At 42.5% G+C, this 24,049-nt stretch overlaps 1 protein-coding gene across 1 annotated transcript; it reads left to right on the plus strand.

The window, feature by feature from the left end:
* Window positions 1-20,249: 20,249 nt before the first annotated feature.
* On the plus strand, window positions 20,250-23,980 carry LOC143299625 (uncharacterized). The gene has a single exon (XM_076612919.1). It carries the CDS (start codon window positions 21,049-21,051, stop codon window positions 22,969-22,971), a length of 1,923 nt encoding a protein of 640 aa, XP_076469034.1. The 5' UTR covers window positions 20,250-21,048; the 3' UTR covers window positions 22,972-23,980.
* Window positions 23,981-24,049: the final 69 nt, after the last annotated feature.

The raw sequence follows: 24,049 nt of genomic DNA on the forward strand, positions 1-24,049 counted from the left end.
TGTAAACAGAAACTCGGAAGATAATGTTTTGAACAATTATGGAAAGTTATTGCTTAATATGTGTACTGCTCTGAATTTGTGCATTATAAATGGTATGTGTCAGGGTGATCGTCAAGGTCACTACACGTTCATATCTGATAGCGGAAGCAGCGTTAATGATTATTTTTTAATGTCATGTGATTTATTTTTGAGTCTTTCTGATAACTGTGAATTATGTGTATATGAGAGAATCGAATCAGACCATATGCCTTTAGTATTATTTATTAGTTTCCCGAATAACAACCCAAACAGCGCACATGTGATGAATGCCTGTCGTGTGATTGAGAAAATTGTTTGGAATGATGTGTATGTTGATATATTTAGTGCTGCGATTTTTTCTGATGTAATGCAGGACCGTATGCAAAAGGCGATTAATTTAATTGATGTAGATATTAATGAAGCACTGCATGAATTTAACTGTAGCCTGAAAGAAGCAGCAACATGTATGAAGAAACAGGTGAGTATTGGCAGGAAAGAAAAAGAAGGCGATTGGTATGACATGGAATGCAAAGTTGCTAAAAGGAATGTTAGAAATTTATTGAATAGATTCCGTCGTACTCTGTCCAAACCAACACGTGAGTCCTTTTGTAAAGCTAGGAAAGAATACAAACGTCTTTTGAAAAGAAAAAAGAAGGAATACAATGATGGCCTATTAAGTGGATTACTTCAGTCTATAAAAAGTCAAAAAGAATTCTGGGATTATGTGCACAAAATTTCAAGGAAAAGAACTCAACCTGTGAATAACATTAGCTTAGAAACGTGGTTTCGGCACTTTAGGGAGTTGCTTGAACGAAACGTTGACTCTTATAGTCAGCTGGAAAATAGGGACAGTGAACATGAGAGTATAGGTGAGTATGGTGATGAAAATTTAAATCGTCCTATTTCAAGAGAAGAGATTCTGTTTGCTTTAAGAAAGGTAAAATCTCGCAAGGCTTCTGGCCCAGATGGAATTATAGGTGAGTTGATTAAAAATGCCTGCCAGGTTAATGTAGTTTTAGATTTTCTTGTTAACTTTTTCAATTCTTTATTTGACAAAGGGATCTATCCCGAAAGTTGGTCAGAATCTATTGTCCTTCCATTGTATAAGAAAGGTGACGCAAACAACCCAAATAACTACAGAGGCATTTCATTGTGTAATGTATGTAGTAAGTTATACAGTGCTGTGATTAACAGGAGACTGCAAGAATGGGTGAGTGATAATAACATTACAGGTGAATTCCAAGCAGGGTTCAAGAAAAACTATTCCACTATAGATCACATGTTCACATTAATGGCATTTGTTCAAAAACAGTTTTGTCTAAATCGGAAATTATATGTAGCATTTATTGATTTCGAGAAAGCGTTTGATTCCGTCAATAGAACGTTGCTGTGGCCTATTTTGCTTAAAATGGTATCCATGGAAAACTTTATAAATGTGTTGTGAGTATGTATGAGTGTGTTAAGGCAAGAGTGAGATCTGGCGCTGCTCTGACAGAATATATTAATTGCACTTCTGGTGTAAAGCAAGGTGATGTTTGTAGTCCCGTTTTGTTCTCTTTATTTATTAATGAGCTGGCTCTTGAAGTTATACGTTGTGGAAGGCATGGTGCAAAGTTTACAGATAATTTTCTTGAAATCTTTATTCTTTTGTTAGCTGATGATATTGTTTTAATATCGGAAACGGTAATTGGATTACAGACTCAACTAAATAGTTTACAAAGAGCTGCATTTTCTTTACAATTAAAGGTTAATATGGCAAAAAGCAATATAATTGTATTTAGAAAGGGAGGGTACCTTGCATCAAGAGAAAGATGGACTTACAATGGAGATGTAATGCCTGTTGTCAATATATATAAATACTTAGGTTTATATTTCTCGACACGTTTAAGTTTTGCCTTTGCTTGTAAAGATCTCGTTAGCAGAGCTAAAAATGCATTATTGTGAAAATGAAGAAATTATCATTGTTAAACAACGATTCTGCAACTTTATTTTTAAAGTTATTTGATTCACAAATTCAACCTATGGTACTATATGGAGCTGAAATATGGGGTCTCGATTCTGCTGCTGTATACTGTGAAAAAATACACCTATATGCTTTAAAGAAATTGCTCGGATTGTCATTACAAACACCTAATGATTTAGTGTATGGAGAAACAGCCAGATATCCCATAGTTTTGACTTCCACTGTTAAATGTATTCAATATTGGCTGAAAATAACTCAGATGGAAGAGCACAGATTACCCCATAAAGCTTATAGAATGCTATTAGATTTAGATAATAGAGGCAAGAGAAATTGGGTGTCTAATGTGAGAATGAAACTTTGTGAGTATGGTTTTGGTTTCGTATGGTTGAACCAAAGTGTCGGAGATATCAGCAATTTTATTCATGTATTTCGTAGAACATTAATTGATTGTAGATGGCAAAATTGGAACTCTCATATTCAGAATAGCGACAGATTTGATTTGTATCGAATGTTTTGTCATATACCTTATAATATGCCAGTTTATTTGTCAATGAGACTTGATAGACATCTGAAATATACTTTGGCAAGGTTTAGATTAGGTGTTACTGAAATATGTACGCATTATTATCGATATCGAAAATCATGTGCCCAAAATTTGTTTTGTCCAATGTGTCAAGAATCTAAAGAAGATGAAGTTCACTTTGTGCTGTGTTGCCCAGTATTAAGAGATCTTAGAGAACAATTGATTCCACTTAAATACTGTCAACACCCTTGCTTGTTTAGACTTATCATGTTAATGTCATCAACAAATGAAAAGACTGTCAAGGAGTTCGTTCTATATCTGTATAAAGCACTCAAAAGGAGAAATGTATATGTTACATCATGAAGACTTTTGAATGTATGACTTTAGCATTTTACTGTATATCCCCCTTCAAAGGGGCTGTGGTCTATATGAATAAACCATCTCAATCTCAATCTCAATCTCTCTCTCTCTCTCTCTCTCTCTATATATATATATATATATGTGTGTACATATATATCTAGCCCTCTTTTTATATTCCGCTCTCTCTCTCTCATTCTCATTCTCTCACTCTTTTACACACACACACACACACACACACACACACACACACACACACACACACACACACACACACACACGCACGCACACACACACACACACACACACACACACACACACACACACACACTAATCCTTATCACTCTCTCACATTCTCCTTCTCGCTGTTTTTCAGTTTCTCTCTCCCTTACACACACACACACACACACACACACACACACACACACACACACACACACGTACGCACACACGCACGCACACACACACACACACACACACACACACACACACACACACACGCACGCACTCACACACACACACACACGCGGCCCCGTGGGTGGTGGGAATTAATCCAAAACATGAAAAGCATTGGGATTCGTAGGCGGAGTTCATGTCAGTATGGCCACGGCAAAAAACAACAACAACAACAACAACAACATTTCCGTGAAGATCCTGTTTCAAAAGACATCTTCACTTTTCTCTTCTATAATCACCCAGCCATTCAGGTGTGTTTTTTCTTTCGCGTTTGTTTGTTTGTTTGTTTGGCTGGTTGTTTTTGACATGTGTGCCGATTTTATTGATGTTTCAACTGACGCAATGCTGGTCAGGAAAAAACAACAACAACCCCCCACCCCACCCCACCCCACCCCCTAAGAACAACAACGGCAACATTTTGATGCAGAGTGTATGATCATGGGCTGTCTTCATTCTGGTGGGGGTTGCAAGACAAGACCGGTGGAATAAAAGAACAGAATAGAATAGAATATGTCTTTATTACCAAGTGTACCGGGGTCACAAGGGGTATTGGGGTGTGTGGGGGGGTGGGGGTGGGGTTGGGGGGCGTAGTACATAACAAGTTACGAACATGAATCGAAAATCGAAAATCATACACAAACACAGATACAGTAGAAATTAGGATACATGCAAGTGCATATCAATCTAAAAACACACATACTGCACACGCACACACACACACACACACACACACACACACACACACACACACACACACACACACACACACACACACACACACACACACACACACACACACACACACACACGTTGGAACAGAAGCCGCATATTACATGTGGATGGAGTTGATGACTAGATCTTCAGGTAGATGGTTGTACACCATTTATCAGACACATCCCTGTATCATACATCATTATTCAAGTAAAGTTGATGGGTTTTTTTTTTCAGCTAAGAAAAGAAGATGTTTGTTATCATTCTAGCCCGGCTAAAAGAAGAGAGTTATTCTGTTTCCAAGTAGAGTGATGGCCTGGGGTTTACGCGTCCGCCTGGGAAGCGAGAGAATTTGAGCACGCTGGTTCGAATCACGGCTCAGCCGCCGACATTTTCTCCCCCTCCACTAGACCTTGAGTAGTGGTCTGGACGCTTGTCATTCGGATGAGACGATAAGCCGAGGTCCTATGTGCAGCATGCGCTTAGCGCACGTAAAACAACCCACGGCAACAAAAAGGTTGTTCCTGGCAAAATTCTGTAGAAAGATGCACTTCGGTAGGAAAAACAAATAAAACTGCACGCAGGAAAAAAAAAAGAAAGAAAAAAAAAGGGTGGTGCTGTAGTGTAGCGACGCGCTCTCCCTGGGGAGAGCAGCCCGAATTTCACACAGAGAAATCTGTTGTGATAAAAAGAAATAGAAATACAAACTTGGATAGGAGAAGTCGACAGCTTACGAAAGAAACGAAATAAACGACACGAAGCGAACCTTTGTTTTAACTCTCTCCATACGAACGGCGAAAGAGACGACGTTAACAGCGTTTCATCCCAATTACCATCATCAAAATATTGCAAGCGGAATGCTCTTATATTGAAGAGGTGAATGTTGACAAAGAATACCACAATTCTGACGACGGAAGCTAAAGGTTGGGTCATTCAGACACCCACTGGACATCCGAGGGGTCTGTCTAGAGGAGAAGAGAGGACTGGCCGTACTGAGTGAGTTAACCAAGGGAATGAGACAAGCAACCAACATTCGGTTTTTTATTCACCTAGCTCTGGGACATGAAAATGGTATAACGTGAGTGAGAATGACATGAGAGTTAGAAAGATTTGTATTTGTATTTCTCTTTTTCTCACTACAGATTTCTCTGCGTGAAATCCGGGCTGCTCTCCCGAGGGAGAGCGCGTCGCTACACTACAGCGCCACCCATTAAAAAAAAAAAAAAAAATTCCTGCGTGCAGTTTTGTTTTTCCTATTGAAGTGAATCTTTCTACAGAATTTTGTCAGGAACAACCCTTTTGTTGCCGTGGGTTCTTTTACGTGCGCTAAGTGCATGCTAGCACACGGCACCTCGGTTTATCGTCTCATCCGAATGACAAAAGCGTCCAGACCACCACTCAAAGTCTAGTGGAGGGTGAGAAAATATCGGCGGCTGAGCCGTGATTCGAACCAGCGCGCTCAGATTCTCTCATTTCCTATGCGGCCGCGTTACCTCTAGGGCCATCACTCCACTGATAAAGAGAGAGAGAGACAGAGACAGAGACAGAGAGACAGACAGACAGACAGAGAACTCCCAGAGACACCACCCAATAAACAGACAGACGTCAGTCGCGTCTCGGAGAAAGTAGACCAAAGCTCGAGAGACACCACCCATGAGACGTATCTACCACCCGGGGCTGGGCTGGGTGCCATCCATGAGCGATCTCAGCGGCGCTCGCTATAGGGTTTGCTGAAAGCGTTACGACTGTTCCTTCGTCTTCTTTGGGACTTTGCCTTGTGGAGTTAGGCAGGACCTTTCTCCACGCTGACCAAAAATTAACTTAGTCCTGCAGCCGCTCGATTAGCCCGGCCGAAAGACAGCTCCCCTCCCCCCATTTGCACTGCAAGCTATACCTTCGCCTCGTCTTTGATTGAGCCGACGCCGTGAGAATTTCGCTCGTCGTTCTGTTTCGCCTTCCTCTACCACCCTGAGCCCCCCGCGCCCCCCCCCCCCCCCTCTCTCTCTCTCTTTCTCTCACGCCCTACTCCTTTCTTCTAACACACACACACACACACACACACGCACGCACACACACACACACACACACACACACACACACACACACACACACACACAGAGCGTACTGCACGTATTGCGAAACAGTCTACTGCATGTCCAATATGGGATGCCTGAGATATTAGTTCAAAAACATCGGTAAGAATGGAATTCCCCCCCCCACACACACACCTCTCTCTCTTTCGCTCTCCCCGTCTTTCCTGTAGCTATCTCCGTCTTATTTCCCTCTTTCGCTTTCTCTTTTTTACGTTTCATTTATTATTATTATTATTATTATTATTATTATTATTATATAGTTATTTTGTCTTCATAATTAGTTGTTGTTATTTTCCAGGAAGAATGCCCACACATGTTCTTGATCAGGAAACGTTGGCCCTCCTCCATACCCTGCCCCTCTCTATTCTAATAAATACTTTCGTTGTAAGACAGAAAGAAAGAACGAAAGAAGGAAAGAAAGAACGAAAGGAAAAAAGAAAGAACGAAAGGAAGAAAGACAGAAAAAAAGAACGAAAGGAAGAAAGACAGAAAGAAAGAGATAAAGAAAGGAAGAAATAAAGAACGAAAGAGAGAAAGAAGGGAAGAAAGAAAGAAAGAACAAAAGGAAGATAGGAGGAAAGAAAGAAAGAAAGGAAGGAAGAAAGAACGAACGAAAGAACGAAAGGAAGAACGAAAGGAAGAAAGGAGGAAAGAAAGAAAGAAAGGAAGGAAGACAGAAAGAAAGAATGAAAGGAAGAAAGAAGGAAAGAAGAAAAGGAAGAAAGAACGAAAGAAAGAAATAAAGAACGAAAGGAAGAAAGACAGAAAGAAAGAATGAAAGGAAAAAAGAAAGAACGAAAGGAAGAAAGACAGAAAGAAAGAATGAAAGGAAAAAAGAAAGAACGAAAGGAAGAAAGACAGAAAGAAAGAATGAAAGGAAAAAAGAAAGAACGAAAGGAAGAAAGACAGAAAGAAAGAATGAAAGGAAAAAAGAAAGAACGAAAGGAAGAAAGACAGAAAGAAAGAATGAAAGGAAAAAAGAAAGAACGAAAGGAAGAAAGACAGAAAGAAAGAATGAAAGGAAGAAAGAAGGAAAGAAAGAAATAAAGAACGAAAGGAAGAAATACAGAAAGAAAGAAAGAAAGAAAGAAAGAAGAAATAAAGAACGAAAGAAAAAAGAAAGAAAGAAAGAACGAAATGAAGAAAGGAGGAAAGAACAAAAGGAAGAAAGGAGGAAAGAGAAAGAAAGAACGAAAGGAAGAAAGAAAGGAAGACCAAAAGGAAGAAAGACAAAGAAAGAACGAAAGGAAGAAAGGAGGAAAGAAAGAAAAGGAAGAAAGGAGGAAAAAGGAAAAGGAAGAAAGGAGGAAAGAAAGAAAGAATGAAAGGAAGAACGAAAGGAAGAAAGAAAAAAAAAGAACGAAAGGAAAAAAGAAAGAAAGAGAGAAAGACAGAAAGAACTAAACAAAGGAAGGAAGGAGGAAAGAAAAAGAACCCCCCCCCACAATATTCTAACACTTTTGTTTTCAAAGAAGAAGAAGAAGAAGAAGAAAAGTGATGCCGATGATGCTGATGGAAAAAAGAAAGAAAGAAAGAAAAGAATAGAAAAGAAACTAAGAAAGAAAGAAACAAAAAAAGGAGAAATAAAAGAAATAGAAAGATAGAAAAAAGAAACAAAGAAACAGGAAAAAAGAAATAGAAAGAAAAATAGAAAAAGAAACAAAGAAAAAGTGAATAACAAATCAAATACCAATTTCTCAGTAGAGAGAGAGAGAGAGGTATTGGGGATGAGGTGGGTTAGTGAGGGTGGGGGAGGAGGGGGGGGGCGATGCAGAGAAAGTGAGGCACAAGAGGAAGTCATTTCACCATCCATCAGAAAAAAAAAGAAAAAAAGAAAAAGTGTCGAATTCAAGACTGTCGTCGCTGCTCACTGGCTCGCTCGTGAGGGGGTGGGAAGGACCACGCTGGACACTATACTATAGTACCGTGCAGCCCAGTCGACTGGCTTCCAGATGCAGATCGAATCTGCTCACGCGATCGACTGGCAGTCAGAGGCCGCCGCCGCCGCCGCCGCCGCCCCCTCATCTGCCCACGTGATTGATACGAGTGGCTCGTGCGCTCGCCTCCTCCGCCCCCCCCCCCCATCCCCTCCCCTGTCCCTCCTCCCTCCCTTGCACTAGAAAAAGCGAGGCTTGCCAATCATCCTACGTCATGGGCGCGGACGTCCCACCGCGCGTGTTTGTGGGGTGTCATCGTATGTGACTGAGAGAGAGAGAGAGAGAGAGAGAGAGAGAGAGAGAGAGACAGAGACAGAGACAGAGAGACAGAGACAGAGACAGAGAGAGACAAAGAGAGAGACAGACAGAGACAGAGACAGAGAGACACAGAGAGAGAGAAAGAGATAGAGAGGAGTGTGTGGTGTGTGTGTGTATGTGTGTGTGTGTGTGTGTGTGTGTGTGTGTGTGTGTGTGTGTTTCTATGTGTCTGTGTGTCTGTCTGTAGTATTGTGTGTGTGTGTGTGTGTGTGTGTGTGTGTGTGTGTGTGTGTGTATGTGTGTGTGTATGTGTATGTTTATGTGTGTCTGTCTGTGGTAGTGTGTGTGTGTGTGTGTGTGTGTGTGTGTGTGTGTGTGTGTGTGTGTGTGTGTGGTATTGTGGGTGTGCGTGTGGGTGTATGTGTGTATGTATGTATGTGTGTGTGTGTGTGTGCATGCGCGTGCATGCGTGCGAGGAAAGAAGAAGGCTAAGAAGAAGAAGAAGAAAAAGACGAAGAAGATGAAGAAGAAAAACCCTCCCCCACAATATTCTAACACTTTTGTTTTCAAAGAAGAAGAAAAGTGATGATGATGATGCTGATGGAAAAAATAAAGAAAGAAAGGAAAGAAAAAAACCAAGAAAGAAAGAAACTAGAAAAAAGAAAGACAGAAATAGAAAGAAAAAGAAACAAAGAAAAAATGAATAACAAATCAAATACCAATTTCTCGGTAGAGAGAGAGGTATCGGGGATGAGGTGGGTTAGTGAGGGTGGGGGGGCGACGCAGGGGAAGTGAGGCACAAGAGGAAATCATTTCACCATCCATCAGAAAAAAAAGAAAAAAAAGGTGTCGAATTCAAGACTGTCGTCGCTGCTCGCTGGCTCGCTCGTGAGGGGGTGGGAAGGACCACGCTGGACACTATACTATAATACCGTGCGGCCCAGTCGACTGGCTTCCAGATGCAGATCGAATCTGCTCACGCGATCGACTGGCAGTCAGAGGCCGCCGCCGCCGCCGCCCCCTCATCTGCCCACGTGATTGATACGAGTGGCTCGTGCGCTCGCCTCCTCCTCCCCCCTCCATCCCCTCCCCTGTCCCTCCTCCCTCCCTTGCACTGGAAAAGCGAGGCTTGCCAATCATCTTGGGGGCGGACGTCCCACCGCGCGTGTTTGTGTCGTGTTGTTGTATGTGACTGAGAGAGAGAGAGAGAGAGAGAGAGAGAGGAGTGTGCAGTGTGTGTGTGTGTGTGTGTGTGTGTGTGTGTGTGTGTGTTGTGTATCTGTCTGTGTGTCTGTGATACTGTATGTGCTTGTGTGTGTGTGTGTGTGTGTGTGTGCGTGCGCATGGGGAGGGGAAGGGGGGGACCCCTCCTTTAACCTCGCTCAGCTCTGTCCCTCCTTTCCTTTATCATCACCCCTTTCTGCTGCTTTTCTAAACCAAAACCAAAGCAAAGGTCTCAGACGCAAATAAAACAACAACCTTTTGCTTCCACGTCCCACGACTTCTGTCCGCCTCAGAGGCAGAGATGGAAGGAAGGGAAGAGAGAGAGAGAGTGAGAGAGAGAGAGAGAGAGAGAGAGAGAGAGAGAGAGAGAGAGAGAGAAAGGAAGCGGAGAATATAGGAGAAAAATGAGGCTGGGAAGAAAAGAGGGTGACAGGGCTACATGGAAGAACAGACAACCAGACCGAAACAGGAAGACAGACACTGAGAAGATACGGATACGGATACGGATACGGATGTTTTATTCAATATAGGCCATGGCCTCTCATGAAGGGTTGCTGTAAACAAACATTACAGAGGTAATATATAGAGATATGTAACATAACACAGTTGTAACCTGAAAATGAGAAAAAATCAAACAAACACAGTCATTATCTGCATTTAGCCTTATTCACACACAATAACAAAAAAAGCGGAAAACTAGCACGCACTCAACTGCATATTGTATTTCTAATCTTTAAGGCTTTATACAAGTAAATGGCTAGCGGAAAGAAGTAGACACTGAGAGAGAAAGACAGAATGGAAATTGGAATTTCCTCATTAAGGCCAAAGCCCCCATACGAAGGGGTATGAACATGACAACATCTGGCTTTTAGCAAGGAGAGAGAAAGAGAGAGAGAGAGAGGCGGGTGAGAGAGAGAAAGAGAGAGAGAGCAGAGGGCAAAGACACAGACAGACAGACAGACAGACACACACACACACAGATCGACGTACTGAGAAAGAGACAGGCAAAGACAGAGCGGCAGAATGCAAGGGAGACAATCAGTCCGTCAGACACACAGAGAGAGATTCAACAGCGCTGCCTTTGCATGAAGATTTCAATGTCTTCCCTTCTCAGGGCTGTCTGTTCACGCGTTGTGTCAAATGTCAAACTTTCTCAGTTCTGCCTGCTTGCTACTTTGTGCTCTCCCTCTTTTATAGTTCTTCTGTTTATTTCTGTTCTTTAACTCAATGGTAAAACAAAGTAAAACAAACAACACATCGCATCATTGATATCTGAAACATAAGTATCTATTAAATTGAATATTGTCATATTCAGTGTCTGTGGTAATACCTGTTAATGGGCGTGTTCTTTTTTTTCTTTTTTGTGTGTGTGTGTGTGTGTGTGTGTGTGTGTGTGTGTGTGTGTGTGTGTGTGTTGTTGTTGTTGTTGTTGTTGTTGTTGTTGCTGTTGTTGTTGCTCTCTCTCTCTCTCTGTGTGTGTGTGTGTGTGTGTGTGTGTGTGTGTGTGTGTGTGTGTGTGTGTGTGTGTGTGTGTGTGTGTGTGTGTGTTCATGGTAATTATGGGGGGAGGGGTAGAGAGAATGTTGTCATAGGCAGAACACCAAACAAACAAACAAATAAACAAAAAAAAATTCTCGACTTTTGAGACAACGTAACTGATAAATATACACGGACAGTGCTAAAATCAGCAAAACTCAAGCTCACCGATTCAAAAGGTCGAGCACAGTCGAACTTTCGCTAATCCGCGATGCATATTTTACATACACACGTACGCTTGCCAAGCAAGGGACATGCAGAGGATAGAGTAACATCGCACGTTACATAGTTTGTGTCATCAAAGGGATCGGGTTACATGGGAAGGGATTAGGTCCCCTCTGATTGACAAGTACAGTACCGGAGTGGCATGTGCAGAGCGCCGATACAGGGCCTGCTAGCAGACTTCCAGATTCACGGGCTGGTTTTGTGCCACGAGTCATTTCTGTCTGTCTGTCTTTCTCTGTCTATCTGTCTGTCTCTATCTGTGTGTGTGTGTGTGTGTGTGTGTGTGTGTGTGTGTGTCTGTCTGTCTGTCTCTCTTTCTCTGTCTGTCTCTCTCTATGTCTGTCTGTCTGTCTGTCTCTATCTTTGTGTGTGTGTCTGTGTGTGTGTGTGTGTGTGTGTGTGTGTGTGTGTGTCTATGTCTGTCTGTCTCTGTCTCTCTCTGTCTGTCTCTCTCTCTCTTTATCTATGTCTGTCTGTCTGTTTCTCTTTCTCTGTCTGTCTGTCTCTATCTCTCTCTGTGTGTCTCTGTCTGTGTGTCTCTGTCTGTCTGTCTCTCTTTGTCTGTCTGTCTGTCTCTCTATCTATGTCTGTCTGTCTCTTTTTCTCTTTCTGTCTGTCTCTATCTCTCTGTGTGTGTCTATGTCTGTCTGTCTGTCAGTCTCTGTTGTCTCTCTATCTATCTATGTCTGTCTGTCTGTCTCTTTCTCTATGTGTCTATGTCCGTCTGTCTCTGTCTCTCTTTCTCTGTCTGTCTATCTATCAATGTCTGTCTGTCTGTCTCTATCTCTATATGTGTGTCTATGTCTGTCTGTCTCTGTCTGTCTGTCTGCCTTTGTCTCTCTTTCTTTCTCTGTCTGTCTGTCTCTATCCATATATCTATCTGTCTGTCTGTTTCTGTCTCTCTTTCTCTGTCTGTCTGTCTCTGTCTCTCTCTGTATTGGTCTGTCTGTTTGTCTCTGTCTCTCTTTCTCTGTCTGTCTGTTTCTGTCTCTCTTTCTCTGTCTCTCTGTATCTATATCTGTCTCTGTCTCTCTTTTCTGTCTCTCTGTCTGTCTGTCTGTCTCTCTCTGTAACTATGTCTGTCCGTCTGTCTGTCTGTCTCTGTCTCTCTTTCTCTGTCTGTCTGTCTCTCTCTTTCTCTCTCTCTCTCTCTTTAACGGCTGCAGAGAAAGAGAGTCGGCTGAGCGAACACAATGTGTACATAACCCAACCTAACCTAATCTGGCATAGCATAGCATAGCATAGCATAGCATACCATAACATAACATACAATATCATAACATGAGTATCTGTATGTCGCTGAATCTTGTGCAGAGACAAATCAAAGCATCTTTCACACTGACAGTATCGCTCGGGTAAACATGGTAATGTATACTAAGAACGACATTTAACGACAAAAACAATTTTAAAAAAAATCAGCACAAAATCAATTGAAAAAAAAAATTACGCTTCAAAGAACTAACTTTACGTGGAAAACAATTTTTAAGCTTTGGTTTTCTAATCCTGCGACAACAAAGAGGATTCATGATTCAACAAGGTTGTTTTGTTTTCTCGCACGAAATCCACTCTTTGGTTGGAATTCCGATTCATGCACAAGCCCCTCCTTGCTTACCGTTCACGATTCAAGATTTCATTTAATTTCCCACCGACGCTTTTTCGGTGTATGGAGGTTTACAAACAGATGAACAAAAAGAACTGAATTAACAAGAAAAAACAACTAATAAACGAACTGTGTCAGGAACACTCATGTGTCAAATACAATGTATATCCAATGCATGTTACATCAATAATGTGAACCTATTGTTTTACACAGCTCAACGCCGCTGCGATGGCTACCTTCAATGCAGGACATCGTCCACGAAAAAAAAAAAATATATATATATGATAGTCAGTCGTGTCCGACTATGACCATCAGAACAGCAGAGGAGGCAACTGCTGTTCCGACTATTTGGGCTAGAATTTGATTATAGTGGAGAGTGTCTTGCCCAAGTACATCCCCACTCTCTCGGCCATGAGAGTTTTAGGACAGTCGGTGTTGGGATGGTTCCCAAAGGCCAGCGAGCCCATAATGCTGCAGCACTAAGAGCCAGTGCAAATTTGCCTCCTAGTTTGAGAGTCATAGTCCTTCACAAAAGACTAAGCTGTAAATGGTTTCCCATTGACTGGAGAAACCATTGATAACACAGCTCCAAGAAAACTAAATAGACAGATAAATGACACGCACAGTATTTCCATTTGGAACATGTCACAGTAGACCGCAGTTATGAATGAACGGGATAAGAAGAAAACAGTATACGAACCATGATACTGGCTTATGACATGACAATAATTATTCGAATTCATTCTCTCTCTCTCTCTCTCTCTCTCTCTCTCTCTCTCTCTCTCTCTCTCTCTCTCTCTCTCTCACACACACACACACACACTCTCTCTCTCTCACTCTCTCTCTCTCTCACACACACACTCTCTCTCTCTCTCACACTCTCTCTCTAACACACACACACACACACACACGCATACACACAACCTCTGTAACATACTGAATCATATTCTTTTTTTCTTGTTATTTCGTTAATACTCAACTGCGATTCTCCCATTCCCAAAACCTTGGTGATTTGTTGTTCTCTCACTGCCGCAGTTACCCCTACAGAACAGACTTCTTGTTCCTCCTTCATGTCACTTAGTGTCCATTTCCAGAGGTGAAGGAGGAGGTTGAGAAGAAGAAGAAGAAGAAGAAGAAGAAGAAGAAGAACGAAAAAAAAAAAGAGAACAAGAACAAGAAAAAGAACATGAAGAACAAGGACAAGATCTTACAAGAACAAAAAGAACAGCAAAAAAGAAGAAGTAAGGAAAAGAGAAGTAAAAATAAAATTTATGTTTCTCCTAGCTTGTCCGAAAAAGAAGAATTAAGAAAAAGAAATGCTGAAACAGGTTCATGTTTCTCATAGCCTGTCCGGGACATGCAGGTGTTAAGGGAAATGAACGAGCTGACAGACTTGCTGGTAACGCAACACCAACGAGCAGCCTACATCTAGGAAAATCGGAAATCCACAGAAAAGTCAAAGAATATCAAAAAGAACAGGTACAAGGCCATCACACCATCGATCGCCTCAAAGAAATAAAAGCAGAGAGAGGGAGCGGCCGCAAGTCTAACATGAAAGGTAGAGCACGATGCTTTGCAAATCAAACAAATATCGGCATCATTTCCAAACCAACATTGAGCAAATTTCTTCAACACGGAACAGAGTCTCTGTGGGCTTTTCCAAATACAATAGACTGAGCAACACACTAGACGCCACGTTCTTGGCATCAGAGATCTTTTCCCATCCCTCTTACGGCCAATCAGTAGCAGCGTCTGTGCGTGTGTGTATGTGTGTGTTTGTGTGTATGTGTGGGTCTGTGCTTTTGAGTGCATTTGTGCATGCGCGAGAGTGTGTGTACACAAGTGTCAAGAGAGTTCTGTGCACGTGCGTGCGCGCGCGCGCGCGCGCGCGCGCGTGTGTGTGTGTGTGTGTGTGTGTGGGGGGGGAGGTGGGGTAGAGGATGAGGTATGTGAGTGCATGCATGCCTACACTGTGGGAGCAACAGGATATTGGAACGTATATACATATATCTTTGTATATATGTGTGTGGGGTTGGGGGTGGGAGATATGGGCGTATGTGTGTGTGCTTGTACAAGTAAGTGTTCATCTCTGTGAGTGAGTGTGTGTGTGTGTGTGTGTGTGTGTGTGTGCCGTGGAAGCTGCGATACGTAGACTAGGAATGAGTGTGTGGAGGAGGGGGGTAGAGGAGGTGCAGGGTAATGTGTGGTGTGTGTGTGTGTGTGTGTGTGTGTGTGTGTGTGTGTGTGTGTGTGTTTGTGTTGGAGCTCATGTACGTTTATATGTATTTGACTGTGCTTTCATATCTGTGAAACTGCATGTTTGGTGCATATCTGTTATGCATGTGTGGGTGTATGTGTGAATGTGTGTCTTCATGTTTTACATTTATTTGCTTATTTATCATCATTGTTGTCTTATTTATTTATTTATTTATATATTATTGTTATTTTATTATTATTACCACTATCTTTTTCTATATTATAATTATTATTTATTTATTTCTTTATGTAAGCTTATCTATTATTTATTCACCCTTTTTTTTCTCAAGGCCTGACTAAGCGCGTTGGGTTACGCTGCTGGTCAGGCAGCTGCTTGGCAGATGTGGTGTAGCGTATATGGCTTTGTCCGAACGCAGCGACGCCTCCTTGAGCTACTGAAACTGAAACTGTCCGAAAAGAAGAAGAAGAAGAAGAAGAAGAAGAAGAAGAAGAAGAAGAAGCGTACAACATGTCCTTTCTGTAACACAATGCCCCAAATCACCGGTGCTTTGTTCTCTTCCCCTTTTTTTTTCCCCTCAGTTATCATTTCAAAATCAATTTTGAAAGTCAGCATCAGAGACCTATGCCTTAAGAATACTTCTGATTAAAATAACAAAAATCCCTGCATGTAGATGTTTGTCACTATGAATACAAACTCAATTCTAGGGCAAAACAAACAAAGAAACATTGCTAAATGGAAACAAACCTTCTTTGTATAGGCGAAACCAAATACGTCTCGCAGATTGAAACTGATCTGCTTTCCACGCAAACGCATTCGACTTGCACGGCGAAAGAAAACTTTCCAATTATTACCATCATTTCATTGCAACCCGTTAATTAAAATGCTTGCAATATGACAGCTGCCTTCGTTGTTTTATCCTTTCTTTCTGTAATTCATACACCAGATGAGAGCACAATGCTTTCGTTCTCAATTTTCACAGTCGAACTGTGTTATGGATTCACGAACTGGGGCTACTACCTTTTTCTATATTATAATTATTATTTATTTATTTATGTAAGCTTATCTATTATTTATTCACCTTTTTTTTTCAAGGCCTGACTAAGCGCGTTGGGTTACGCTGCTGGTCAGGCATCTGCTTGGCAGATATGGTGTAGCGTATATGGATTTGTCCAAACGCAGTGACGCCTCCTTGAGCTACTGAAACTGAAACTGAACTGAACTGGGCAAATTCTGCTGTGAAGTAGGCAAAAGAAAGAAAAACAAAGGGACGAAAGATAGAAAAGAAAGAAACAAAGAATGAATGTTTGAATATAACAATAAATATGAACATCCTTCTCAAATCAAACATTTTGCTCATCGCAGACAATGTAACTTGCTTCCCCCCCCCCCCCCCCCCTTTTTTTTTTTCTTTAGAAACTCTCACAGTACTGGTATAACTTCATGACAAAACAAGATACAGAAAAAATAAAACAACCCACCCTGACAATGCCCCCCTCATAAACGTTAACCCATTCGACTTCTGTTGACGAACGTTCTTGTCTTTGAAGGGCTGACACCAGATGATAGCACTATGCTTTCGTTCTCAATTTTCACAGTCGTGGATTCACGAACTGGGCAAATTCTGCTGACACGTTGGGTTACGCTGCTGGTCAGGCATCTGCTTGGCAGATGTGGTGTAGCGTATATGGACTTGTCCGAACGCAGTGACGCCTCCTTGAGCTACTGATACTGATACTGAGAAAAGACTGAGCTCATTAACATCAGTTCTATGTCTGATAGCCGTGTCCGACTATGACCATCAGAACAGCAGAGGAGACAACTGCTGTCTCGACTAGCAGGGCTAGAATTTTATCACAGTGGGGGAGTGTCTTGCCCAAATTACATCCCCACTTTCTCGGCCAAGAGGGTTTTAGGACAGTCGGCCTTTGGGTGGTTCTCAAAGGCCAACTGGCCCCCAAGGCTGCAGCACTAAGAGCCAGTGCAATTTTGCCTCCTAGTTTGAGAGATATAGTCCTTCACAAAAGACTAAGCTGTAAATGATTTCCCACTGCAGTGGAGAATCCATTGATAATACAGCTGACACTTTGCTGTTGGTCCAACAGTAAACTTATGTAACATCAATAAAAACCACTTAAAACCACACGAGAAGTAGTGAAAGCACCTCAAATGAATTCACGTCAAACTCATCTCATTTCCCCAGACTCATCAGTCAAGGGGGATAAATCCAAACGTGGTGTGTGTTCTCAAACACTGCAAGCAGTTTTTTTTTTTTTGGCAACATTAATATTTATTGTTTCGGGAATTCTGGTACATCTTCTTTATTTATCTAGTTTGTTTGTTTTGTTTTGTTTTTTTTCTCAAGGCCTGACTAAGCGCGTTGGGTTACGCTGCTGGTCGGGCATCTGCTTGGCAGATGTGCTGTAGCGTATATGGATTTGTCCGAACGCAGTGACGCCTCCTTGAGCTACTGAAACTATTTATCTGGTTGTTTCAGTCTAATATCATCATCTCTGATGAACAGACTATGAATAAATAAATGAAACGATCTGTTTGTTTGGTGTGTGTGTTCATTACACTGCACACCGTGCCATTGTTAATAATACCACATAATGTTAAGACGTTTCAGAATGCGCGCTCTCCTCAAGAAATATTGAATGCGATCTTGCCATGAGAACTGTACATTCATGTACAGTGTTTACAGATAAAAACAGATACACAAGTGATCAACGATACAAAGAGTCTGTGGTGCAAAATTTTATAAACTTTTTTTTCTCAAAACAATATATATATATATATATATATATATATATATATATATATATATATATATATATATATATATAAATATAGCTATGTCCGTTAAGGTGGGTGAGAGTTTTGTATTCCCCTCTTCCCAACAATAGTAATGTCTATTTAAGAGGTCTCTTTAAGGAGATATCAATCATATCTAATACATCTTATTGATCAAGAAAACTATAGTCTGTTTTATTTGAAATATCAACCAACTGTTCCTTTATATCGCCCCAAAGTAGAAAGCTTATTCGTATGCTGCTCAGCAACATTGTATAAGACCTTTGTTGTGTAATTAGTGTAATTAGCTGAAGGTTTAACCCAGAACATTTACAGTGAGAAAACAAATGCTGATTTCATATATATAGGTACAATGCTCATTCTTTTAGGTTACCTTTCGTTCTATCTATATACATTTTCTTTTTACTTTTCTTTTATTTGTTTATTTATTCTTGTTTTATGAACAGTTCGATATAACGCAGCATACAAATCTACATAACGCTAACAAGAAAGCACAAGCAAGAGAGAGAGAGAGAGAAGAAATCATGAGCAACAGAAATCAACTACACTTCTTGTAAAGCGTAATCGTAAGTTTACACGACAACACACACACACACACACACACACACACACACACACACACACACACACACACACACACACACACACACACACGCACACACACAAACACGCATACAAACACGCACGCACACCACTCTTCCCCCCTTTTCATTTTGAAGTGAAACAACATCACATGCAAAGGAAAGTGTCGTCATCGTAACAGCAGTGGAGTGGACAGTGAGGGCAGCTGACAAAACCAAACCCACAGGAACTGAGATGTGGAAACCAGCGGTGACAAGCTTCACTTTGCCAAAAAGAAACATGTAAAAACAGACACGAAAAACCACACCACCCCCAACATCCAAAAAGAATAGAAGAAAGAGGACAGTCCCTCCAAAAATGAAGTAAAATCAATCAATGAACAGACAGACAGATAGGCAGGCAGAAAAATAGAGATCGAGAGAATAGACAGACAGACAGATAGGCGGACATACATATGGGTAGAGAGAGAGAGAGAGCGAGAGAGAAAGATCGATCGATTGATCAATGAATAGACAGACAGATAGGCAGACAGACATATAGATAGAGATCAATAGATAGATAGATAGAGAGAGAGAGATCAGTAGATAGGCAGACAGAGACAGAGAGAAAGAGAGAGAGAGAGATCGGTAGATAGACAGACAGAGACAGAGAGAGAGAGAAAGAATGAGAGAGAGAGAGATACAGAAACAAATAAATAAATGAATAGAAGAATGAATAAATGAATAAACCAACAAATAAATAAATGATATATATCAATACATGAAATAAAAGAATAATGTGGAGAACAGCGAACAGAGTTATTGACATTCTATCAATATCCAGATTTCTCTAACGTGTTTATGTGTAGATGGATAATTCATTGATATCAGTATTAGGATTTTTCTTTCCTAAAACACTGATGTCCAGATAAATAGATTGTCTTCATTCGAGAAAAAGACAACAACAACAACAAAAAAACACAACAAAACATGGAAAACGAGAAGGTAAATAAGTATATTATGGAAACAGCAATATTTTCCGCAGGTAACATTTTGCTTTTTCTTTGCCTCGTGAACACATGTAATCTTTTCGTTTGCGACGGATTTTTGTTTACACTTAATGAAAACTAAGTCGTAAATAACTGATTGGTGTACACTGTCCATATCCCTTCATCATCTCTCAAAAGGGATACATAAGATGATATGTTGAAATTTATGGCCCTATCTTTACACTAAAAAAGAGAGAGAGAGAGAAACACGCTCTTCTGGACAAGAATCAGATGCACTCGAGGGCATTTGTGCAGCGCGATCACATGCACAAAGAAAATCACGTATGTCATAAGTTGCCAAAAAACCGCTGCGAGTGTGAGCTTCCCTCCTTGTGTGTGTGTGTGTGTGTGTGTGTTAGCTGGCGCGTACTGATACGTGAATGCGTGTGAGCCTTCGGACGTACATGCATGCCTGTTTCAGACCGTGTGTGCGCGCTCGCGCGCGAACCCTTGCGTACGTGCGTAAGTGTATGTGTGTGTGTGTGTGTGTGTGTGTGTGTGTGTGTGTACATGCACGTGCGACGCGACGACGCAACGCAACACGACACAACACAACCACAACACCCCTTTTTAGCCAGCCCTCTAACCGTCTCGGGCGCAGTATGTTGGGGGTTGTGTGGGAGTGGTCAGCCCTATAAAACTTGCCGTCCGCCGCCCTTGCAGCCCTGACAACCAGACGCAGCGAGCAGAGGAGGAGGAACTTTGCGGGCACCGGCAACACACACGGACCATGCTGGGAGCGTGAACTGTCCGTCCGTCGGCGTCAACCAGCACTCCGCGCCACACCACTCCGCGAAGCTACCTGCCAAGCCCCGTTTAGCTCTGCTGAAGGCTACGGCGGCCGCGCGGGTCCATCTCACCCTACAGTGCGTGAGTGAGAGAGAGAGAGAGAAGGAGAGAGAAGGAGAGGGGGAAGACGGAGAGAGACAGACGGGCGGGACAGGCACGTGGTTCTAGAAGTGAACGGACACCTTGCGGCAAGTTCCCCCCCCCACCCCCCGCCCCCTCCTCCTCAGTCTCACAGGTAGAAAAGGAAGAGGAAGAGTAGGAGCAGGACAGTGGTCAGAGGAAAGACTCAGTGGACCCCGTTGCTCCTTTGCCTTAAGTCAGCTCAGGGTGCTGGATTTCTCTTTGCGGGGGGAAAAAAAAAATCAAACACAAAAACTCGCTCCAGAACATTTTGATTCTTCTTCTTCCTTGCAAAACAATCTACACTTCGCTGAAAAAAACGTTGTTTGTTTTTTAAACCAAAGACAAACCAAACCATAAACTATCTATTACAGAAGTGTTCAACAAAATTAGTCTCTCAAATACAGTTCACAACTTTGTACAGTTTTCTTCTTGAAAACTCACCAGATACTTTGCCATATCATTCAAGCAACACGTTACTCGGAAACATTGGAAGACTTTTCGAAAAGCTTTTCGGCCTTTCAAGATTTTTTGTTTGTTTTCTCAACAACAGCCAAGACATTTGATTGTGACAAAAAGAGAACAGTGAACACAGGTGGGATGGAGTGTGTGAAGAGGAAAGACGTTTTCGCCCTGTTCTCCCTGTCGCTACTCTGCTTCCTGCTGTCTCCCCCTGCCTCAGCCATCGCCAGCACCAAACCAGCCAAGCTTCAGGATGCACCCACCGACTCCCGTTCAAAAAAGGACCTAAACTCTGACCACGACGCCTCCTCGGACGGATCTTTACGGAACTCCGTCAGCAAGAGGGGGCTGACCAGCTTGGAATCAACCGGTGATCTCGAAAAACAGTCCGGCTTTGGACAGTTGGTTAACCAGCGGACCCCCGAGGACGCCAAACAAAAACGACTGCGGGATTTTGTGGGAAAGAGAGATTCTGTTCAGCAAGGCGGGAAGAGCGGTGAGAGTCTTTCTGACAGGGCCGGAAAAAGTGTGACAGACGAAGCTGAGTCTGTGGTAAAGAGAGCAAACAGTTCTGTGTCCAAAAGGTCGGTCGACAAACGTCTGCGAGATTTCGTCGGAAAACGCAACGCCTATGAAAAGCGACTGCGTGACTTTGTGGGCAAGCGAGACAGCGACACCGAGATGGCAAAGAGAGTGCGTGACTTTGTCGGCAAACGAGAAAGTGTTGGCTACCCTTTCGACATGCAAAAACGTCTCCGAGATTTCGTCGGCAAGCGTCAAGTTATGTCCGATATGCAAAAACGTCTTCGAGATTTTGTTGGCAAACGTGGGTATGTACCATACAGTCTTGCTGGTGTCCAAAAGCGTCTCCGGGACTTCGTTGGCAAACGAGACTTTGAGCCATACGTTGCTGATGTTCAGAAACGTCTACGTGATTTTGTTGGTAAACGTGAAGATATGTCATACTCTGCTGACGTTCAGAAGCGTCTCCGTGACTTTGTAGGTAAACGGGAAGATATGTCATACTCTTCTGACGTCCAGAAACGGCTACGTGATTTTGTTGGCAAACGTGAAGACACGCTGTACTCTGATAACGTCCAGAAACGCCTCCGTGACTTCGTTGGCAAGCGTGCAGATATGGAATATTCCTCTGACGTTCAGAAACGCCTCCGTGACTTCGTTGGCAAACGTGCAGATATGGAATATTCCTCTGACGTTCAGAAACGCCTCCGTGACTTCGTTGGCAAACGTGCGGATATGGAATATTCCTCTGACGTTCAGAAACGTCTTCGTGACTTTGTCGGCAAACGTGAAGATATGGAGTATCCTGCTGATGTCCAGAAACGTCTCCGTGATTTTGTTGGCAAACGTGAAGACACGCTGTACTCCGATGACGTCCAGAAACGCCTCCGCGACTTCGTCGGCAAACGTGCAGGTATGCCAGACTATCCCGACGCCCAGAAGCGCCTGCGTGACTTTGTTGGCAAGCGTGAAGCGATGCTGTACTCCTCGGACATCCAGAAACGTCTCCGAGATTTCGTCGGCAAACGTTCAGGGGAGAGCGCTTTTCCGCAGGACATTCCCGCGGACCTCGGTGGGTACTTTGTCGGAACAGACGGTGGTGATGGCATCGCGGAAGACAGCGGGGACTTTTCCAGCGACGATCAAACCCTGGATGGCAGTTACGTGGAGGGCGGTCCCTCCATGGAGTTGGACAAACGTGCTCCCATCCGTGAGTTCGTGGGGAAAAGATCCCGCCTGTATGTGCCCGGCGAGGAGGTGGAGGAGGAGGAGGTGGTTCCTGTCCCGGCCGAGGATCTGGAGGACACCGACAACCTCATCCCCGCGGAAGACGACGACGAAGAGCTGAACGATGACCTTGCCCTCGGCGTCTCCAAACGACTCAGAGACTTCGTCGGGAAGCGAACCGAGGTGGACAAAAGATTGAGGGACTTCGTGGGCAAACGGACCGGTATGAACGGTCAGTTTCCCAGCACAGGTGGCGCCAGCCCCGTGGCGCTCCCGCTGTCCAAGAGACTGAGAGACTTCGTCGGCAAGTGAGCACTGCGGCCCATGGCATGGGCTGCGCCACTTGCACAGTGCGGGCCAGGGGACACAACTGCGTACGGAACGGGCGTTCTCAGGTTAGGAGAGGTTCTTGGATGAGAAAGAAATGATCTGTACTCGAGACACTGAATAATAATGATACATACTACTGATTATAATAATGATAATAATACAATTAACAATAGTTAAAGAAACCGGTAACGTACAGTCTGTTTTGGACTGGAAGCATGTTAAACAGTCATAAGTTCTGGAATGGTTAATGGCGGTAAGATTTTATTTTAGTGTCGTAATTTACATTTGTTTTATGTAATATACGCTGTGCACGTGTATGCGCTGTGTGTGTGCGTGCATGTAAGTGTGTGTGTGTGTGTGTGTGTGTGTGTGTGTGTGTGTGTGTGTGTGTGTGTGTGTGTGTGTGTTGGGATCGCTGGGTGTCAGGGAACATATCGATCAATGCTGGACGGATTATAAAGGAACGGCCACCCAGTTTATCTCCCGTACAATGCCACAAAAATGTCATTTGGATGCAGACGATATCATGTCCTGTCTTCTCATGAATGTGCCGGCAGTTTCACGAGTTTTGAAGTAAAGGGGGAAAAATAACTAACATTATTACTACGAATACCGTTATTAATATCATCATTGTTATTGCAATTGATATTGTAATCATTTATCATTTTCATTTTTCTTTTGACTGGCTGGCATTTATCAGAACTATTAATCGGCAACAATGTTTTGATTTACAGGGAAAAATACATGTTCATATTTCAACATAGCACACAGTTTCTTGAAGTGATTCATGAAATAACTCGTCGAATTGTTCCGGCAAACTTTTTCGCCCTTTCAAAAAAATCTTTTTTTCTTAAATCCAGTATTCCGTCAAGCTAACGTTCAGAAAATTATATATAAACAAAACGTGGGGGCTGTCTTCCCTAACAGTCTTCCATACACGTACAAAATGTCTGTCTCTCTCTTTTAGAAAAGAAGAACTCCTTTTTTTTTCTTATTTAATTCTCCGCAATACAAACAATTCTCGCGTTTTCAATTCACTGGCTTGGAATAAAAGGCGGAG

This window comes from Babylonia areolata, chromosome 25 (genome assembly GCF_041734735.1).
Source record: "Babylonia areolata isolate BAREFJ2019XMU chromosome 25, ASM4173473v1, whole genome shotgun sequence".
Classification (NCBI taxonomy): Eukaryota; Metazoa; Mollusca; class Gastropoda; order Neogastropoda; family Buccinidae; genus Babylonia; species Babylonia areolata.